Below are 22,258 nucleotides of genomic sequence, written 5' to 3'. Positions count from 1 at the left end.
TGTTTCTATAATCTAATCCCCTTGCATTCTTTCTTCCTCTAGTTGAGTACCGATGCTCACATCTGATCCCTTGTGGACCACCAAATCCTTTGTTAGATTATTATCCGACAGTGCCCTCATATTTAATCACCTTGTGAGTTCTTTCCCTGATACATAATGCCTTTAGTAAATTGTAGCCTCTCGTTTTGACACCCATGCTCTACTATCGAGCTTGAGTTATTTACCCCTGAAGCTTGTGGTATATGTTTCCACGATGCCCCGATGGGTTGAACCTATGCCTTTCATAACATGTGTGAACTCGAAAGTTTTCATGAGTCATACTCTTCTGGTATTTTGCCAGATAAAAATTTTCAACACTGCAACTTCATCAAACGCGAGAAGTGAATGAAAGGTTATGCATTGAAGAAGTGGGAGTCGACCTTGAACTTTGCGTTCATGCCCATGGACACGATGTAGATCTTATCATTAAAGCTTTTCTTAAATTAATTATTCCCTTGGTATAAGTTCATCTTATATTTGGGATCTGGCATTTTGCAATCATGGTTCAAACCATGTTCTCTTTTAAATACCATTTCTCGTGCAAGTTTAAGCACTTGTCTTCTGCAGAGCAATACCCCAGTCCAACCTCTACTTTGGTTTGTCGTCGAGTATTACCCCCTGGTATCTCGAGATTATCACGGAACTGCATAGCTTATTATGAATTCTCCATCAAGTGCTACATTCTCATTGATTCCAATTTTTCACGGGCTTCGAGTTTTTAAACACTCAAAACCACCGATAACTGAATCGAGTCCGCGCTGCGATTAAACAACTCTTAGTAATCTTCTTTACTTATGAGTTTGTACCTGATCACGTCATTCCTAGCCTGATTGGCTACATCATTATCGTGCTGAATTTTAACTGTGCTACCTGGACCTTCCCAGTGCACAAATTTCGACAGTGAGCTAATCTTGCGTCAATCTTCCTCGTCATATCACTTCTCCTTGAACAGCAAACTTGATTTCGAGTTTGTGTCCTAACCGTGGTTCCAATAACCTTTCGCTTTCATCATTCCTTTGACTTGATGTCATCGTCGATCAATTACATCTTCTTGAAAACCTCTCGACAAATTTGTCATGATCATTGTCAACAATTTGACTTCTTCCAAGTTGTGTGTTGAAATTAGGATGAGAAATACCATCCTTGCCCCTCGATGAATTGTGTTATCATCGACAACATTCTTGCCTCCCCTCAACACAAACTTGTTCATACTTTGTGTTGTATCTTGATTTCCCTGCTATCCAACCTATGTTATGTTCTACCGTGGAGTATTACCATCTTTGATGTCAAGAATGTCGTGAGCATTACTCCACCTCTTAGGAATTCTTGGTACAGTGATACTTCTCACCATCACCATTCTTTCTTGGTCCCCGAGTTGTTTCTAAACGAAATACCGACAAATGGTCTGTGCTGTGTAAATTCTAAACTTCTAGCAACCCTATTGCTTTGAAGTTATTGGTCTATAGTTTCATTCTACGTCTATGGCTTATTGAATTATCATTCGAACATTGATTGTGCTGCCTAGCCCATATTTCGGGTGCACCGTCAACCAATGTTCAATCGTGTATGTTTCCTCGAGCATACCTCATTATATCATTTGAACTGACAAAAGCTATCTCCTTGTACACATAATTGTGGAAATCCATCTTTTGGAAATCTCAATGGAATGTCGCTGAGTCCATCAGCCACCTCCTCATCATCTCCTTGATTAATCATGAACTCTTGTTTCGGAACTCGCTTCCATAGTTCAAATCCCAAAAATCTTACAATGTCATCTCGACAATTTGTGTTACACCTTTTCTTCTCAGACATCCTGAGTCTGAGGTATCCTAACACCAATCAGATTTGAATCTCGTTCAGATATGATGGTTGGAACATATTCCAAGAGTTATAACATTTGCCTTTATATAACCCGGTAAGGTGATGTCATGCCTAGTACACCTGGCCGGAGGACCTATTGTTATAGTTTCCTTCTTAGCAAGGTTAGCGATTCTTCCATGAGGAAATCGTAAGGCTTATTCTATAAGTTGTTCCTGATGGATCCTTTGTGCATCCAAATTCTGACCCTTACTTGATGGCCATGTCAATGCTATCTCGAAGCATGTGTGTGGTACTCCGATTTTCAACAAAATCATTTGAAGCCCAATGCTAAATGTTTCTTGCTCAATTACCCCAAACACCGTTGTATGGGTAATGTCATGATATTTCTCTCCCCTTTCCTAAAGGGTTTTCTACGTTATATCCTATCATGGATATCATGCTCTGCTTGTCCTTGGGAAGGATATACCCCTGAAATATGTGTTTAAACACATTTTTCCTTTCCATTGTTCTGTTTAACCTGATGATCACATTTTTCTTTTCATTGGTTTGTTTAACCTTTCTTGTGATCTATATGATCTAAGCAGTAACATTCTTCTACTTATGTAAACACATCGGTGTACAATTCTGTCAGCAAGACCCTGTTACTATTGTTGATGACATTCCGGTAGCCACCGATGGATGAGAACTTTGCCTATTGGTCCGCCTCGTTCAACGAGCAGGAAAATGGTTCTCTTCGTCCCTCTCCCTTGGTACCCACGATGCTGCCAACATAACTGACTGGTTATTCTCTGACATGCCTTGCTTACATGATCGTGCAAGACGTCACCCCTCTTCCTGCTTTTTACCCACATGGTGGGCCCATAACCCACAGTTCCACAGGATCGAAACCTGACTCTTCTGTATACCCCCGTTAGCAAGGTTGTTCCTCGCGCGTGGCCTCATATGTAATTCATGGACCACCTTCCTAATGATCTATTCTGGTATCAGACACAATGCTTATTCCCTTTGTTCTAACCCCCTTTCACACTTCGCTTCAGGCAATGAACGATTGCCTGCCTGATCAAAACTTCTCATGGTACCTTCTTACTTTGCTCTCGAAATTTTCTTCAGTTACAATTCGAGAGTTACTTTTCGCCACCTTTCCTGGTGTTATCTACCAGATAAGCGACCTTCTAGAGGCCAGTTCTTCCGAAGATACCCATTATCCTTTTTTGTAAGTATGATGGAACCCCCCCCCCCCAAAAAAAGGATGTCGACTTCATCATGATGACTTGGAATAAAGAATTGAAGACATCAACGAAAGGGATTAACTTCTTCGAGAAGATTCGCTAGGGTATCGTAACCAGAACTTTCCCCCTTACTCCCCTCTTAAATCTCGGGACGAGATTTCTTGTAGTGGAGGAGAATTGTGACGCCCGGATAATTAAGCTACAGTAACCCTCTACTAATGATGCCACGTCACCTCGATTACTATTGCTAATCTCGCGTTAGTTCGAGACTGATTCAAATTCAAAATTCAAAATCAGGCAAACACTAAAAGTTTTCAAATGTCAAAACTAAAATGTTCTAAAAGTGACAAATAAATCATATGTAATATTGGTGGAGGAACCACACTTTTATAAAGAGTTTAAATGCACTATAATAAATAAACAATGGCAAAACTGTTTCTTCAAAGGCTTTTAAAATAGTAAACAATTTCAAACTATTTTATTTTAGGTGCCAAGTTAATTGTGGTAGTGGCATAATTATTAACGCTATATTAGATACAACTTTTGTATTTTATAAAAACTAGAATTTAATAGCACAGAAAAGCGATAAGAAAAGAAAAATAAAAGTACAAGGAAAACAAAATAAAAAAATTAAATAGACCCCCGGCCAATTGGGCCAACCGGCCCAGCTAAGCAGCCAGCTAGCCCAGCCGAACGAGCCAACCCGCGCCCTGGGGTACTTAACCCCCGCAACCCTTTCCCAAACCCTAGCCCGATCCCCTCCCCCCCCCCCCGTCGCCTCTCCCTCCCCCGATCCAGATCGGGATCAGGGGCATCGGCCCCGACCCCCGACGCTGATCGTCGCCGCCGCCCGGGATGCCCCTCGCCGCCTCGACCTCGTCTTCCCCCGTCGCCACCCCGTCCGTGGCCGCCCGAAGCACGATCTCGTCGGCGCCTCATCCCCACCGGCCTGCTTCCTTCTTCGTCGTCGTCTTCGACCACCACCCCGAGCACCGCTGCCCGAACCCCTACCGGCCCCGTGAGCACGCGCCCCTCCCTCCTCTCCCTCCCTCGCCCCGACGTGCTCCTACGCGCGCACCCACGACCGGCCACCGCACGCATGTGCACGCGCACCTGACCGCGCCCTCCTCCCCGCGCATCGCGTCCGTCCCGCTGCAGCCGTGTTGCTCCGCTGCCGCGGCTCTGCTCCGCCAGAGCCGCCCGCCTGCGTCGCGCCTAGGACCGCCACCCGCCTGCGCCGCTGTTGCGTCTACTGCTGCAACTCGCACGGCCGCGCGCACCTCGCGGCTCCCGGCCGAGCCGCCTTTGCCTCCTCCAGTTGCCGCGACGCCGCCCTTCCTCCGCCCTGCGGCAGGGCGCCTGCATGCCGCCATGGCCCCCCCGCTCCATGCGGCTGCCCTGCTGTGGCCGCTGGTGCCCCGCAGCTCCCCGCGCCCGGCGCTGCTTCCGCCGTCCCCGGCCATCAAGGCCTCGGGCGCTCTCGCCCTCGCCTCTCGTGGCCTCGGGTGTGAGCACCCGCACCTGTACGCCCGTTCGCCCGAACCCGCTATGGCCCCCTGGCCCAATGACAAGTGGGGCCCAGCCCCTGAGGACGTTTAAAAAAAGAAGCAGAAAAAAAAGAATTAAAAAATATAAATAATAATAATGATAATAAAAATAATATATTAAAAATAATTAATTAATTAAAGAATTAATTAACCTAATTAATTTTTGATTAATTAAACTAATAAAATAACTAAACTAATTAAACTGTTAGTTAATTAATTAATCAGTCAATGACAGTGGGGCCCACTCCTAATTAATCCTGATTAGGTTAATTAATATGTTTAATTAATATGTGTCACTGACCAGTGGGACCCACTGGTCAGGTTGACCAGTCAACCCCTGTTGACTGTGGACGCCAGCATGACATCATGCTGATGTCATAAATCCATTTTCGAATTAAATTAAATAATTAATTAAATTCCAGAAATTAATAAATTCTTTTGAAAATCATATCTTTTAATCCGTAACTCGGATGGAAAAACTTTGTATATGAAAGTTGCTTAGAACGACGAGACGAATCCGACTACGCAGCCCGTTCGCCCGCCACACATCCGTAGCATAGCAAACCTGTAACATTCCACCTCCGGTTCATCTGTCCGAAAACGCGAAACACCGGGGATACTTTCCCGGATGTTTCCCCCCTTCGCCGGTATCACTTACTACCGCGTTAGGGCATACCTAGCACGCATATTGCCTCGTTATGTTTTGTGATGCTTTGTTGCTTCGTATTTACTATTTGTTCCCCCTCCGTTACTTCTTTCCGATAGACCCCGAGACTACCGGCGACCCCCAGTTCGACTACGGAGTTAACGACCCCAACTTGCCAGAGCAACCAGGCAAGCCCCCCACCCTTGATCACCAGATATCGCCTATTCTTCTCTATACTGCTTGCATTAGAGTAGTGTAGCATGTTACTGCTTTCCGTTAATCCTATCCTGATGCATAGCTTGTCATTGTTGCTACAGTTTGAAGAAAATATGCCCTAGAGGCAATAATAAAGTATTATTTATTTCCTTATATCATGATAAATGTTTATTATTCATGCTAGAATTGTATTAACCGGAAACATAATACATGTGTGAATACATAGACAAACAGTGTGTCACTAGTATGCCTCTACTTGACTAGCTCGTTAATCAAAGATGGTTATGTTTCCTAGCCATAGACATGAGTTGTCATTTGATTAATGGGATCACCTCATTAGGAGAATGACGTGATTGACTTGACCCATTCCGTTAGCTTAGCACTCGATCGTTTAGTATGTTGTTATTGCTTTCTTCATGACTTATACATGTTCCTATGACTATGAGATTATGCAACTCCTGTTTACCGGAGGAACACTTTGTGTGCTACCAAACGTCACAACGTAAATGGGTGATTATAAAGGTTCTCTACAGGTGTCTCCAAAGGTACTTGTTGGGTTGGCGTATTTCGAGATTAGGATTTGTCACTCCGATTGTCGGAGAGGTATCTCTGGGCCCACTCAGTAATGCACATCACTATAAGCCTTGCAAGCATTGTGACTAATGAGTTAGTTGCGGGATGATGTATTACGGAACGAGTAAAGAGACTTGCCGGTAACGAGATTGAACTAGGTATCGAGATATCGACGATTGAATCTCGGGCAAGTAACATACCGATGACAAAGGGAACAACGTATGTTGTTATGCGGTCTGACCGATAAAGATCTTCGTAGAATATGTAGGAACCAATATGAGCATCCAGGTTCCGCTATTGGTTATTGACCAGAGAGGTGTCTCGGTCATGTCTACATAGTTCTCGAACCCGTAGGGTCCGCACGCTTAAAGTTACGATGACAGTTATATTATGAGTTTATATGTTTTGATGTACCGAAGGTTGTTCGGAGCCCCGGATGTGATCACGGACATGACGAGGAGTCTTGAAATGGTCGAGACATAAAGATTGATATATTGGACGACTATATTCGGACACCGGAAGTGTTCCGGAGAAGTTTCGGATAAAACCGGAGTGCCGGAGGGGTTACCGGAACCCCCCGGGGAAGTATTGGGCCTTAGTGGGCCTTGAGGGGAGAGAGAGGGCAGCAGCCAGGAGGTGGCGCGCCCCCTCCCATGAGGAGTCCGAATTGGACTAGGGGAGGGGGCGCAGCCCCTTTTTCCCTCTCTCTCTCCCTCTCTTTCCTTCCCCCCTCTCTTCCTAGTTGGACTAGGAAAGGGGAGTCCTACTCCTACTAGGAGGAGGACCCCCCCCCTCTCCTTGGCGCGCCCAAAGGCAGCCAGCCTCCCCCTTGCTCCTTTATATACGGGGGCAGGGGGGCACCTCTAGACACACTTGATATACGATATTTTAGCCGTGTGCGGTGCCCCCCTCCACCATTATTACACCTCGATAATACCGTTGCGGAGCTAAGGCGAAGCCCTGCGTCGGTGGAACATCATCATCGTCACCACGCCGTCGTGCTGATGAAACTCTCCCTCAACACTCGGCTGGATCGGAGTTCGAGGGACATCATCGAGCTGAACGTGTGCTGAACTCGGAGGTGCCGTGCGTTCGGTACTTGATCGGTCGGATTGTGAAGACGTACGACTACATCAACCGCGTTGTGATAACGCTTCCGCTGTCGGTCTACGAGGGTACGTGGACAACACTCTCCCCTCTCGTTGCTATGCATCACCATGATCTTGCGTGTGCGTAGGAAATTTTTTGAAATTACTACGTTCCCCAACACAGTTGTTACCCTTACCTGCTATCCTACTGCTTAGTATAGGATGCTAGTGTTCCATCAGTGGCCCTACACTCTAGTCCGTCTGCCATGCTATACTACTGGGCCGTGATCACTTCGGGAGGTGATCACGGGTATATACTATATACTTTATATACATGACACATGTGGTGACGAAAGTCGGGTCGGCTCGTTGAGTACCCGCAAGTGATTCTGATGAGGGGGCTGAAAGGACAGGTTGTTCCATCCCGGTAGAGGTGGGCCTGGGTTCCTGACGGCCCCCGACTGTTACTTTGTGGCGGAGCGACAGGGCAGGTTGAGACCACCTAGGAGAGAGGTGGGCCTGGCCCTGGTCGGCGTTCGCGAATACTTAACACGCTTAACGAGATCTTGGTATTTGATCTGAGTCTGGCCATTTGGTCTATACGCACTAACCAACTACGCGGGAACAGTTATGGGCACTCGACGTCGTGGTATCAGCCGAAGCCTTCGTGACGTCAGCGACTGAGTGGCGCGCGCCGGATTGGACTGGAACGCCTACTAGGCTAGGTCTGCTTTCGGCCGCGTTCGCAACATGCAGGTGTGCAATGGGCGATGGGCCCAGACCCCTGCGCCATAGGATTTAGACCGGCGTGCTGACCTCTCTGTTGTGCCTAGGTGGGGCTGCGACATGTTGATCTTCCGAGGCCGGGCATGACCCAGGAAACTGTGTCCGGCCAAAGGGGATCGAGCGTGTTGGGTTATGTGGTGCACCCCTGCAGGGAAGTTTATCTATTCGAATAGCCGTGTCCCTCGGTAAAAGGACGACCCGGAGTTGTACCTTGACCTTATGACAACTAGAACTGGATACTTAATAAAACACACCCTTCCAAGTGCCAGATATAACCCGGTGATTGCTCTCTAACAGGGCGACGAGGAGGGGATCGCCGGGTAGGATTATGCTATACGATGCTACTTGGAGGACTTCAATCTACTCTCTTCTACATGCTGCAAGATGGAGGCTGCCAGAAGCGTAGTCTTCGACAGGATTAGCTATCCCCCTCTTATTCTGGCATTCTGCAGTTCAGTCCACCGATATGGCCCTTTACACATATACCCATGCATATGTAGTGTAGCTCCTTTCTTGCGAGTACTTTGGATGAGTACTCACGGTTGCTTTCCTTCCTCTTTTCCCCCTTCCTTTCTACCTGGTTGTCGCAACCAGATGCTGGAGCCCCGGAGCCAGACGCCACCGTCGACGACGACTCCTACTACACTGGAGGTGCCTGCTACTACGTGCAGTCCGCTGACGATGACCAGGAGTTAGTTAGGAGGATCCCAGGCAGGAGGCCTGCGCCTCGTCCGATCTGTATCCCAGTTTGTGCTAGCCTTCTTAAGGCAAACTTGTTTAACTTATGTCTATACTCAGATTTTGTTGCTTCCGCTGACTCGTCTATGAGCGAGCACTTGTATTCGAGCCCTCGAGGCCCCTGGCTTGTATTATGATGCTTGTATGACTTATTTATGTTGTAGAGTTGTGTTGTGATATCTTCTCGTGAGTCCCTGATCTTGATCGTACACATTTGCGTGCATGATTAGTGTACGGTCAAATCGGGGGCGTCACAATCCCCGACACTTCTGGTGTTTTACCAGATAATTTTCTACCATACAACTTCTTTGAAGACGAGAAGTGAATGAAAGGTCATGCATTAAAGAAGTGGGAGTCGACCTTGAACTTTGTGTTCATGCCCATGGACTCGATGTGGAACTTATCATGGAAGCTTCTTGCAAAATATTTAATCATTTGGGTAATTCTTTCGGTGTCATTAAATTGGATCCCTTGCAGCTATGGTTCCGACCATATTGTTCTCCTTTGATCCCATTTCTCGGGCAAGTTTAAGCATTTGTCTTCTGTGGGTCAATACCCCGGTCCAACCTTGACTTTGATCTACCGTCGAGTATTACACTCTGGTATCTTGAGAATATCATGGAACTGCATAACTTCTTATGGGTTCATCATCAACTGTTATTTCTCACCGCTTCCAATTTTCCTGGGCTTTGGGTTGTCGTCAACCGGGGACACCAAATAGTGAATCGAGTCCGCACTCTGATTCAATAACTCTTAAGTAATTTTTGTTGCTTACGAGTTTAATAATCCTTCAAGTCATCCCAAGCCTGATCGGCTATATCATTATCGTGCTAAATTTTAATTGTGCTACCTGGTCCTTCTTCCCGGAGCACAATTTTTGACGATGAGCTAAGCTTACGTCGATCTTTCCTCATCATATCATTTAGCTTTGGACAGCAAGCTTGCTTTGGAGTTTGTGTCGTACCCTTGGTTCCATTAACCTTTCGCTTCATCATTGCTTTGACTTGATGTCATCGCTGATCTATTACATCTTCGTGGAGCCTCTCATCAAAATTTGTCATGATCATCATCAACATCTTGATTCCTTCCTGGACATCAATCGAATTCTTGATGCGAAATACCACCCTTGCCCCTCGATGATTTATGTTATCAACGGCAATAACCTTATTGCCCTCCCTCCGACACAAAATTGTTCATGTTTTGTGTAGTACATTGAGTTTATTTCTATCCAGCTTGTGTTAGGATCTACCTTGGAATATTACCATCTTTTATGTCAAGAATGTCATGCTAATTTCACCATGTCTCGAGAATCCTTGATACATAGTGATACTTCTCACCATCACCATTATTCCTTGTTCCCCGTGTTGTTTCTAACCCGGAATACCGACAAATGCACTATGATGTGTAAAATTCAAAACTTCTAGCAACCCTATTGCTTGTAAGTTAATGGTTGATAGTTTCATTCTACTTCTTTTGTTCATTTAGTCACCATTCAAACATTGATCGTGCGACCCAGCCCATATTTCGGGTGCACCTTTCAATCAATGTCCAATTGAGTATGCTTTCCTCTAGCACACCATTATATCATTTGATCTGACAAATGTTATCTCCTTGTTCACATGACTGTGGAAACCCATCTTTTTGGAAATCTGGAGGAATTTTCGCTGAGTCAATCAGCCACCTCCTCACCTCTCCTTGATTTAATGATGAACTCTTGTTTTGGAACTCGCTCACACAGTTCAATTCCCGAGAATCTTACAATGTCATCTCGACAATTTGTGTTACACCTCTCTTCTCAGGCATCCCGAGTCTGCGGTATCCTAACAACAATCAGATCTGAATCTCGGTCAGATATGATGGTTGGAACATATTTCCAAGAGTTATAACATTGGTCTTTATATGACCCGGTAAGATGATGTCATGCCTAGCACACCTGGCCGGAGAACCTATTGTTATAATTTCCTTTTTGGCAAGGTTAGTCATTCTTCCATGAGGAAATCAAAAGACTTATTCTATAAGTTGTTCCTGATGGATCCATTGTGTTTCCAAAGTCTGATCTTCACCTGATGACCATGTCAATGCTATCTCGAAGCATGTCTATGATACTCCGATTCTCAACAAGAACATTTGAAGCCCAATGCTAAATGTTTCCTGCTCAATTATCCAAACACCGCTATAAGGGTAATGTCATGAAATTTCTCTCCCCTTACCTAAAGGGTTTTCTGCTTTCTATCATGTCATGGATATGATGCTCTGCTTGTCCTTGAGAAAGATATACCCCTGGAATATGTGTTTAAACACATTTCCCTTTTCATTGTTCTGTTTAACCTGATGATCACATTTTCCTTTTCATTGGTTTGTTTGACCTTTCTTGTGATCTATATAATCTAAGCAGTAAAGCCTCACTGCTTATGTAAACACCTCGGTGTACAATTTCGTCAGCAAGACCCTGTTACTATTGTTGATGACATTCCGGTAGCCGCCGATGGACGAGAACTTTGCCTATTGGTCCGCCTCGTTCAACGAGCAGGAAAATGGTTCTCTTCGTCCCTCGCCCTTGGTACCGACGTTGTTGCCGACATAATCGACAGGCTATCCTCTGACATGCCTTGCTATCATGACCATGCAAGATGTCACCGCTCCTCCTAATTTTAACCCACATGGTGGGCCCATAACCCACAGTTCCACAGGATCGAAACCTGACTCTCCTATACACCCCCTGTTTCCAAAGTTATTACTCATGCTTGTCTTCGTATGTAATTCACGAGCCACCTTCCCTGTGATCATCAATTCTGGTATTAGACACAATACTTATTCCCGTTGCCTTGAACCCCTTTCACACTCTGTTTCAGGCAACGAACGATTGTCTATCCGCTCGAAACTTCTCATGATACCTCCTCACTTTGCTCTCGATAATGTCTAAAGTTTCAATTCGAGAGTTACTTTCCGCCACCTTCCCTGATGTTATCTACTAGATAAGCAAACATTGTAGAGGTCCGTTCTTCCATAATACCCCCTTATCCTTTCGTAAGTACGATGGAGTTCCCGAAGGAAGACAACTTCATCATGATGCATTGGAATAAAGAATTGAAGACATCAACGAAAGGGATTAACTTCTTCGAGAAGATCCGTTAGAATATCGTAACCAGAACTTTCCCCCTTACTCCCCTCTTAAATCTCGGGACGAGATTTCTTGTAGTAGAGGAGAATTGTGACGCCCGGATAATTAAGCGACGGTAAAACTCTGCTAATGATGCCACGTCACCTCCGTTACTGTTGCTAATCTTTCGTTAGTTCAAAACCGATTCAAAAATCAATTCAAAATATAGCAAACAACAAAAGTTTTCAAACATTGAAACAAAAATGTTCGGTGGGTGCCAAATAATGCATTGGTATTATTGTGGAGAAACATTTTTTTAAATGCCTAAATATTTTAAAGTGAAATAAAACAGAAAAGAAAATAAATAAAAAGAAAAAGGAAATTAAATAAAAGAAAAATAAAAACAGAAAACAAAACAAATTTAAACTCGCTCCCAGTAGGCTCCCTCGATTTAGAGCTTCGTTGGTCGTCGGATCTGTATTCTGGCGCGTCTGAGCCATCGGATCTTCACAGCAGTCAAAACTAATTTTCACCGCGGTCGTTTTCATTGTCCAATGACGGGTGGGCTTGTGTGGCGTGGTGGTTGGCTGGGTTGCCTGTTTTCGCGTGCAGGGCGTTTTGCCCAATCCGCACCGCGCGCTCCGCACCCAATCCCTCGTCTCCCAGGCACAGCCCACACCGGACAAACCCTAGCCTCACCAAGCCCCACATCCCGCACTCCTCCCTCCTCCTCCATCCTCGTTAGCCGCCGTCGCCGCCGTTTTGCCTCCCTCCTCTCTGTCCTACAACCACGTCGTCGTGAGGAAGCTGCCGTTCGTGGCGCTGTACCGCTCTCGGGGTGCTGCGCAAGCTTCGTTCCCCACAGCCCCTCGCTCATCCTCGCTCGTCACCGCCACTGCCTGCTACTCCCCTCCACCACCGTTGATGCTTCTGGGTTGAATCTGGCATTGGTGGGTCGGAGCTCGAGCTAGAGGCCGAGACGGGGAAGGTCAGAAAAAGGAGAGACCGGATGGAGGTGCTCGAGGCCGAGGAAGCTACCGATGGTGAGATCCCTCTCCCCATATCTATTCTCTTAGTTTTTCTCCATCAGCACAACTAGCTTCACTAGCCATCCGGTGGTTGGAGCACGGGGCAACGCTCCGGTCGCGATGGGGTGGAGCTGCACAGGTGAGGGAGGAGGCTGGCACAGGGAACCGGGCCAGGGAGGAGGCAAGGTCTGTGTTGTCCCGTGTTTTTTCTCTTCGCATTTTTCTCCTACCATGAATCTGTTTGTTGCCAGAGTGGATCCATGCCACCAAATTCTTGGATAGTAATGAGTGCCAAGATATGTATGCTGACATGTGAGAGAATTATTATTTGGAAAAAATATAATCATATATGTTTTGCCAACAATTTTTATGTTTGAAGCAACCAATTTTGTGAAAAGAGTAGAGAGAAAGATACATGTGCAATTTCCTTGATGTTACAGCTGATGGACACTCGATCTTTAAACATAAGCACAGATAAATAGGTACAAATTCGAGGAAAGACCAATGAAATTGTTGTCTGTACATATGTGCCAGTTTTTTACCTGGTTGTCTGGTTGCATTATTTATCCGGTTTCAGTTCAGCTTGAGTAGACTGTTATCCGTGAGTGATAATTGCTACTATTTGTCGCCATGCACCAATTTGCATACCTATTTTAGGCATATATAATTTACTATGATTCATGGTGAGAAAATTATGATTTAATAAACGAAAGGTGGTTTGTTTGCTAACAGTAATGAGTATAGATGTAAATCGTAGACAACACGACGGTGCTTGTGTTATCTATAGTTGAAGTCGCAGTTTAATATTCTTTGCTCGATGCTTGTGTTATATGTGGTTGAAGGGACGCCCTTGTTAGTTTGCATGGTCTATGTTAAGAAGGGGCAATACAATGCTTGTCAAGTTTGTTTATATTCTGATGGCTGTTGAATTTTGGACAATGGAGACGTGATTTTTTTACGTACATAGGTACTAACCATAGAATAGTTTACTCATTGACGACAGGTAGTTTTAGAGAACTTCTGGATATACATGCAATTCCAGCTGGCGACTGGCTTCCTTTTGTTACGCTCACCGGCGCTCGCCGTCGCCCAGCCGGCGAGCCTTCCCCAGTCGCCGACCATGGCCACTACTACCGCTTCTTCAAACCCTGCTGCTTCCGCCAGCAGCCTCCGTGCTTTTCATGGCCTCCCGCGGTTCTGCCCAGGCCCGACCCGGCCGCCGTCATGGACCCTAGCGATGAGAGGTGGTCGGCCGTGGTGACGACGAACCCCAGCTCGCCCGTGGCGTCGTAGGCAGAGAAGCTGTCGGCGACCTGGAACTGAACCCCCAGATAGGGGCCTGGAGTAGCCGCTCCTGCTTCTGTCGTCTCACTTCTGTGTCGCTGCTTCGCAACTCGACACCGCCACTGGAGCTGAACTTTCAAGGATTTTGGAGCCATTCACGTAATATTTACTTATAGACAATTGATGTGCTGCAAGTGAGATTATCAACTAAAAAGAGGTCTGAAACACTTATTCAGGAAGGGGAGAAATAATACCCTTTTTTTAGGAAGGGAAGAAATATGATTTTCATAGGTATGAATCGAGCCTGCTTGTGTAGTAAGAGAAAGCAGTTTTTAAAGGAAGTATTAGACCATCCAAAAGATTGATCTCTTGTGATCTTCCGGCTATTGTACAACATCAATATTCTGCTCGTTAAAGCTTCCTTTGCTCATTCCGAACACTTCTTGGGGAGAATCGCTAGCTGATGACTTGTAATTAGGTACTTTGTTAACAGCACTCTTCTCACAGAGATCTATTCCTCATCAATTAGAACTACAAGCCATGGATTCACCAAGGTCTAGCCATTACAGAGGAGAGGAACACGAGAGGGAGGAGATACAGAAGCAGAGGAGGCCGAAGCCGTCCAGTTCCTAGCCAAGTTGTTCGTAACTCTATCCCTTGTATTTGTAGTTGCCGTGTTGCCTGGCTACCGAGCAGCCCAAGCCCAGTAGTTATGGCCCATTGTCGATCCCATGCGAGAGCAGGGGAAGTCGCTAACATTCCCCCCTCCTTAATTTTCGGCTTGACCTCAAGCCGACGCCATGTTGAACCACCAGGATCCCATGGCACTTGAATTTTGCTGGTGGTAATGGGCTCGTCGTGGTAGCCGTAGTCGAATGACGGGATGCACTTGAATGAGGACGATGTAGTAGTTGTGGCCGTCGGGGTCTTGGCCAAGGTAGCAGACGCAATAGAAGGTTGGAGCTTCAACCTTCATCCCTGCTGTAGCTTTAGCTTGTGCGAAGGACCTCAGTGTTTCTACAGGAATTAGGTGTCTTGTCAATAGTAGAGTGCTCCAGAACCATTGGCCAGGAAATCTTCCATAGGAACACTCTTCCCCGATGAGCCTTTTGCCGTTAGGATACTGTATTCTTAGGCAACTGAACTCGTCCATGTGAAGATAGACTAGCACTTTGCAATGACAGCTCCCCCTGTTGCAGCTACCATTATTCCATGGAGCAAAGAATTCTCCCCCAAGAACAGGCACATAAGAGGAGATCCTAGCAACATGTCGATTGGCTGATGCCAGAGCCCATGGTCTGGTTGGAAGCAGGATATGTTGTGCTACGACATCGCCTGGATCCCATGGAAAATACAACTCAGGGTATGTTGCGGCAAGAATTTGTTGCTTGGACTGTTTGATGATATCCATGTACTTCAAGTTAAGTGACCGTGCAATCTCCCATTGGACATACTCCAGACCACATTGAATAACATGCCCAGTTTTCATCATCATCTGGTCCATACAGAGCATGGCACTTGTCTGTCCCTCTTCAAATACCGGTGGAAAGGCCACTACCATTACCAAGCTTGTGGTTGAGAGGTTCAGAGTAGCACACCTCCTGAACTGGAAACTTGTTGTTGGAAACATGGGCGGTGTTGAAAGGAAATTTCCAAACAGAAGGAATATGCGCTAGGCTGCACGCCCTCTGTTTCCCTTGGCTGGAACACAATTCTGGTAGCCCATAAATCAAGAGCAGGAACCTGCCTCCCAATCATACCAATCAGCTGCATATATTCCTGATATAGCCCCATTCCAGGCCTCTCAAAGTATGCAAGCCTCATCGCAGGAACAACTCGTGAAAAAACTACAACACGAAAGCTATAGAAACAAGTACCTTCACATGGTTCGGGTTGAAATTGGGGACGGCAAGGACTGATTATTATGCATTCACCGCAGCTTGCATCGCTTCCTAGAGTGATCCCCATGCTTTTATCCAACAAACACGCACTATAGATGTGGCAGCCCAACAGAGCTTCAAACGAACATTCATCTCCAAATAGCAAAAACTCCATGGAAAAGGACCAAGCAGGTGCCCACTGGAAATCCTCAAGAATGACTCTTCCAATAGAATATTCAGTTCTGTGCTGGTTCTGAAAAACATTTGTAACTGAATCTGACTGGTCAGAATAGTGTAACTGGTGGCCATAGAAAAATGTCGTCCAACAAGGCCTTGGCTTCTTCCTATGTAATGCTGCAATTATATCTCTAGTTGACATATCAATCTTCAAACTTCCAATGGACCTCTCCTGATGCACAAGGATGCACTGAACGATAGTAGTACCATGAGCAATAAGGAGCACCACTGATGTATCATGTTCTAGTAAACTGCATCTGTTCTTATGCTCGTACACTTGCAAAGTCAGTGCCCACACTACTGCAAAAGAATTTGTACCCTCCCAATAGAATTGTCGAGATATGCCAATTGATTTCTTCAGTAGAGAAATTCTGAGTGGTACACAAATAATACCTTGAGGTGGCAGCCATGAAAGCTTGAGTGCTTCCAAACTTACTTCCGCAATCAATTGCCAATATGGTCTCTCTATTATTATTCCCTTGCTCTGAATCTCACAGCACAAATTCCCAATCACAGTAGGTGCATCTCGCTTCGCTAGTAATAAATCAAGAGTGCTTGCACTAAGAAATTGTGTGGCAAAACAAAAAAGATCTGACCACTTGAATACAGTTGGATTCAGCCATGCTGTTTGAACTCCAGGAACACTATAAATCACAGTGAGAGCTGCACTCCCTGTAGGTTCCACTGTTTCCAAGTCTTGCAATTCCCCTGATAACTGCATAACATACAGTGTACCTTGCACGTTGAACATTCTACAAGTTGTGCTCCTCGCTGGAGTCCACGGTGTGTGCAGTGAATCCACACCAATTAGCTTGTGCTCGGTGATTGATTTAGTTGGGCGAAGGGCTGCAGTTTTGACCTGGTTGGTAGTTCCAGGGAACTCACAACTGTTGATGACATGAAGCACACAGGGCATGTTGGCATCTTGTACTGAATGTTCATATTCCTTGGAGCGCTCCTGCTGTTCATGCATGACCACGGGGTCGTCATTCAGACCTTCTGTCGAACACTTGGGCGGCGTTCTGATAAGCTCGAGGACATCTGATGGTTCAAGGTCAAGGCAGCAGAGCTCGGGAACGACATCGCCGGTGACCTTGGACGAAGCTGACATTGTGGCTGGAGCTGTCGCTGACACCGACATGGTGACGGTGCGGCTTGCGCATTGCGTCGAACACGTGGTGTGCACCACGGCGGAGCAGCCACTGGTTGTAGGGAGCGCAAGCGAGTTCATCGCTGAACAGGCGCCCGAGATGTCCAGTGCGGAGGTCAGAGTTAAGGTCGCGGCCGTGGGCTCGAGGTCGGTGCAGCCACACTCGGTGACGACACCGACGATGACCTCGGACAAATTTGATGCTGCGGTGGGAGAGGCGAGGTCGTCCGCCACTGGAGCAGTTGGGGTCGATGTGGTCGTCGACTCAAGGTCGAGGTACTCGTGGTGCCCCGCCCGCGCAGACTGTAGCGCCGCGGCAACGGCAGCCGACACCTCCGATGCTACCGCCGCCGACACCTCGGAAGCCACCTGCGCCGCGATGGCTGCAATACGGATGCGAAACTCGGCGCGACGCCGCGCCTGCTTGTCTTGGTCCATCCACTCGGCGAGGCGTCGCTGCTGCGGGTCCTCCACCGACGTGAACACTCGATCAGGGCGGCCAGCCCAAGCTGATCCCCGTAACATGGCTGGAGATCGATTACGGTGGGGAAATTTTGTGTGGATTTTGCGTGGAGGAATCGATTGGCTCTGAATACCAATTGTTAACAGCACTCTTCTCACAGAGATCTATTCCTCATCAATTAGAACTACAAGCCATGGATTCACCAAGGTCTAGCCATTACAGAGGAGAGGAACACGAGAGGGAGGAGATACAGAAGCAGAGGAGGCCGAAGCCGTCCAGTTCCTAGCCAAGTTGTTCGTAACTCTATCCCTTGTATTTGTAGTTGCCGTGTTGCCTGACTACCGAGCAGCCCAAGCCCAGTAGTTATGGCCCATTGTCGATCCCATGCGAGAGCAGGGGAAGTCGCTAACATACTTGCTAACCAAACTGAATCATGAATGTGCCATTTTCTGCCAGATGAACGCAAAACTGTTATAACTCAAACAGTAGCAGGAAATCAGTATATACATCACATAGCCAGTCAAGTAGGAAAGTGGAACTGAAACATTAGAATTGAAAAATACCATGCATATTTTCCTTGTGTCTCATCTCATGGGCTTCTACTCTTGCTTTTCAGTTCAAGTTGTCCATATAAGTAAGCAGCTAGTCAGTCACAACAACAGAATAAAGAGATACTATCCAACTAATATATAAACGCTAAACCATGAAGAGATAGTAGAATTGCTCCTTGCATACACAAAAATAAATAAATAAACTAAAAAATATAGCCACAGATTATGCAGCCAGTAGGCCCTTAGATTCACTCAAATTTAACATCATGCCCATGTTAAATGTTGTACTCATTGTTGTATACAGTGGTGGAAGTATATGGCAGCACATCCCAGAAAATTCACATCAAACAGGGCATCAACCTGGTCCCCTCAATCAGAAATTATGTTGTTTAAGGTACGATGTATCAAGAAGCCATCGACCAACCAGTCTATATGAGCAGAAAAACCCTTAGTTTGCATGATTTGCTAGTTCCCAATTAGACAAATCCGAATCACTCATTCATAAGCTCATGAGTTCTCCCCAAATAAATCTTGAAAGGAAAGGAACTCGGGAATCATACAGTACATAAATCAAGTATTTTCTGCAGTTTGACAGTCATGTGTGTCATCATGAAATAATAATTCTTCCTTTCATTCTTTATCTTGAAGCAGGTCTCAAACTAATAAACTATATGTTTCCTAATTTCATAGCTTAGAACCCACCAAAACAGAATAAAAGAAACCCACGAATAGTAGGCTATAAATTCGGTTATAACAAACCAAAAACAATAAACACGAAAGAAAGAAAGAAAATTGGACCACCTGGGGTTTTTGTCATAGAATTATACCAAGGTTGAACATAGATTTCAGTTCAGGGTGAGTCCCATGAGAACCTTTTCATACTCTGTTGGCTTTCTTGTAAATCCATGACCAAGGACCAACAAAGTTGTCTTTGGTTACCATTCTCTTCCACTGCTTGGCTGCAGAAGGAAAAATTATCAGCTAAATTATCCGGCTGGGTGCAGAAGAAATAGTATATATATTCAGTGCTAAAGTTGACTGAAAGTTAACAAAAGCAACTTCAGGCCAAAAATCCTAACCATCATCTCGCTCCTTGCCTGTGTAATGTTGATCTGAATGCATAGTGTTTCAGATCCCACAACCAAGACATCAAACAGACAAATGTGCAGCAATAATCTGCAGAAAACAAAGCACTTAGCATTACAAAATGAAAACTTTTTCAATAGCTTGGGACAAAAAAATTGACATATAACTGCTCATACATATCATTGCAGTTTTTCATGTGCTTCATGCATGCCTAGCTGAAACTACTGGTAGGTGGTAAGTAACAAGTTACTTGCATGATGAATGACATGGAGAACTGAATCCACAAATGCAAATCCATACTTACAGGAAAACTAAACAGCCCTCCTACCTGTTACCTATTTTTTCACAAATTAGGTTGCCTCAAATCAAAGAATGGTAAAAGGCAAAGCAGATCATAAAGGAAGCTACCTGGTTAGCATATTGCAATATCATCTCCTTTGTTTATCAGAGAGAAGCCCTGCATGGAAGGCTATAGATAATCAAGAACCTGTGAAAAACTGATAGTAAATTCGTAATATAGTGTTCCCACACAAACTTCAGACAACACAATTTACTTTTGAAATGAATAGATGAGGATTGAGATGGTTAACTTATACATAAAATAAGTCCATCAATAGTAGTTACCATATCTTTCTGGATCTATCTTTGGCAGACGATGTAGTAGAGGCAAACCATGACCATCGTTAGCTCCTGCAGTCGTGCCCTCACACGAGCTCTGCCTTCCATTCTTCTCGGTGCCCCTGCAGCCAACGCCCTCGTCCTGAATGGAACACAAAAAACCTGGATTGGAATTTTCAGAAGTTCTCTAAAACTACCTGTCGTCAATGAGTAAACTATTCTATGGTTAGTACCTATGTACGTAAAAAAATCACGTCTCCATTGTCCAAAATTCAACAGCCATCAGAATATAAACAAACTTGACAAGCATTGTATTGCCCCTTCTTAACATAGACCATGCAAACTAACAAGGACGTCCCTTCAACCACATATAACACAAGCATCGAGCAAAGAATATTAAACTGCGACTTCAACTATAGATAACACAAGCACCGTCGTGTTGTCTAGCTTAAACAACATGGAGCCCGTAGCAGCAGTGCATTATCTACGATTTACATCTATACTCATTACTGTTAGCAAAACAAACCACCTTTCGTTTATCACCATGAATCATAGTAAATTATATATGCCTAAAATAGGTATGCAAATTGGTGCATGGCGACAAATAGTAGCAATTATCACTCACGGATAACAGTCTACTCAAGCTGAATTGAAACCGGATAAATAATGCAACCAGACAACCAGGTAAAAAACTGGCACATATGTACAGACAACTATTTCATTGGTCTTTCCTCGAATTTGTACCTATTTATCTGTGCTTATGTTTAAAGATCGAGTGTCCATCAGCTGTAACATCAAGGAAATTGCACATGTATCTTTCTCGCTACTCTTTTCACAAAATTGGTTGCTTCAAACATAAAAATTGTTGGCAAAACATATATGATTATATTTTTTCCAAATAATAATTCTCTCACATGTCAGCATACATATCTTGGCACTCATTACTATCCAAGAATTTGGTGGCATGGATCCACTCTGGCAACAAACAGATTCATGGTAGGAGAAAAATGCGAAGAGAAAAAACACGGGACAACACATACCTTGCCTCCTCCCTGGCCCAGTTCCCTGTGCCAGCCTCCTCCCTCACCTGTGCAGCTCCACCCCATCGCGACCGGAGCGTTGCCCCGTGCTCCAACCACCGGATGGCTAGTGAAGCTAGTTGTGCTGATGGAGAAAAACTAAGAGAATAGATATGGGGAGAGGGATCTCACCATCGGTAGCTTCCTCGGCCTCGAGCACCTCCATCCGGTCTCTCCTTTTTCTGACCTTCCCCGTCTCGGCCTCTAGCTCGAGCTCCGACCCACCAATGCCAGATTCGACCCAGAAGCATCAACGGTGGTGGAGGGGAGTAGCAGGCAGTGGCGGTGACGAGCGAGGATGAGCGAGGGGCTGTGGGGAACGAAGCTTGCGCAGCACCCCGACAGCGGTACGGCGCCACGAACGGCAGCTTCCTCACGGCGACGTGGTTGTAGGACAGAGAGGAGGGAGGCAGAAGGGCGGCGGCGGCTAACGAGGATGGAGGAGGAGGGAGGAGTGCGGGATGTGGGGCTTGGTGAGGCTAGGGTTTGTCCGGTGTGGGCTGTGCCTGGGAGACGAGGGATTGGGTGCGGAGCGCGCGGTGCGGATTGGGCAAAACGCCCTGCACGCGAAAACAGGCAACCCAGCCAACCACCACGCCACGCGAGCCCACCCGTCATTGGACAATGAAAACGACCGCGGTGAAAATTAGTTTTGACCGCTGTGAAGATCCGATGGCTCAGACGCGGCAGAATACAGATCCGATGAACAACGAAGCTCTAAATCGAGGGAGCCTCAGTTGGCTAGCCTCATTATTTGTTTAAATATCTTACAGATTTACATTTCAACAAATTAATAAATTAATAAGGAGGATAGTAGCATTTGCGTCCATCTAATATTTTGCCTGTCATTCTTAGCGAGAATTCAAAATAGTGACCTTTGGATCAATTATGGGTTTATAATTTCGTGCCAAGACCCTGAAAGCATTTTTGTCTCATGTTTCGACTGCCATATCCATTTTCTCTCTAAATTCTAGACCTGCAGTTGAGATTATGATCTTTGCATGCCTTTTGTTGTACCTTTTGAAATACGCTAACATTACAAAAAAGAGCCACATGTTTTAGAAATTGAATTATATGGTCACCATGACAACTTTTCAGG

General features: G+C 45.6%; 1 protein-coding gene and 1 long non-coding RNA gene across 33 annotated transcripts; one reads left to right on the top strand and one right to left on the bottom strand.

Annotated features, from left to right (window-relative positions):
• The first annotated feature begins 12,381 nt into the window (after positions 1–12,381).
• On the top strand, positions 12,382–14,528 carry LOC120975840 (uncharacterized). The gene is made up of 2 exons (XR_005771297.3): positions 12,382–12,997; positions 13,815–14,528. It is a non-coding gene; the product is annotated as an uncharacterized lncRNA (long non-coding RNA).
• Positions 14,529–14,577: 49 nt separating this feature from the next.
• LOC109740967 (uncharacterized) lies at positions 14,578–21,733 on the bottom strand. 32 transcript variants are annotated; one of them, XM_040402568.3, is made up of 8 exons: positions 21,121–21,721; positions 20,087–20,222; positions 19,871–19,919; positions 19,456–19,552; positions 19,178–19,335; positions 18,389–18,433; positions 15,973–18,274; positions 14,578–15,838 (listed from the first exon to the last, which is right to left on the bottom strand). In XM_040402568.3, the coding sequence occupies exons 7-8, from the start codon at positions 17,885–17,887 to the stop codon at positions 15,825–15,827; spliced, it is 1,929 nt and encodes a 642-aa protein (XP_040258502.1). In that variant the 5' UTR covers positions 17,888–18,274; positions 18,389–18,433; positions 19,178–19,335; positions 19,456–19,552; positions 19,871–19,919; positions 20,087–20,222; positions 21,121–21,721; the 3' UTR covers positions 14,578–15,824. The 32 variants fall into 32 exon arrangements, with proteins under 32 accessions (XP_040258502.1, XP_040258489.1, XP_073367870.1 ...); XM_040402555.3 differs by having other exon boundaries at positions 14,578–18,274; positions 19,871–19,949; XM_073511769.1 differs by having other exon boundaries at positions 14,578–18,274; positions 19,204–19,335; positions 19,871–19,949.
• Positions 21,734–22,258: the final 525 nt, after the last annotated feature.

This window comes from Aegilops tauschii, chromosome 1 (genome assembly GCF_002575655.3).
Source record: "Aegilops tauschii subsp. strangulata cultivar AL8/78 chromosome 1, Aet v6.0, whole genome shotgun sequence".
Lineage (NCBI taxonomy): Eukaryota > Viridiplantae > Streptophyta > Magnoliopsida > Poales > Poaceae > Aegilops > Aegilops tauschii.
The sequence above is the reverse complement of the archived record's forward strand: the minus strand, read 5'-3'. Positions and strand labels throughout refer to the sequence as shown.

What these genes read in the sequence shown, in the direction of transcription:
- LOC109740967 (XM_073511747.1), bottom strand. Translation starts at nt 17,887, where the DNA reads ATGTTACGGGGATCAGCTTGGGCTGGCCGCCCTGATCGAGTGTTCACG.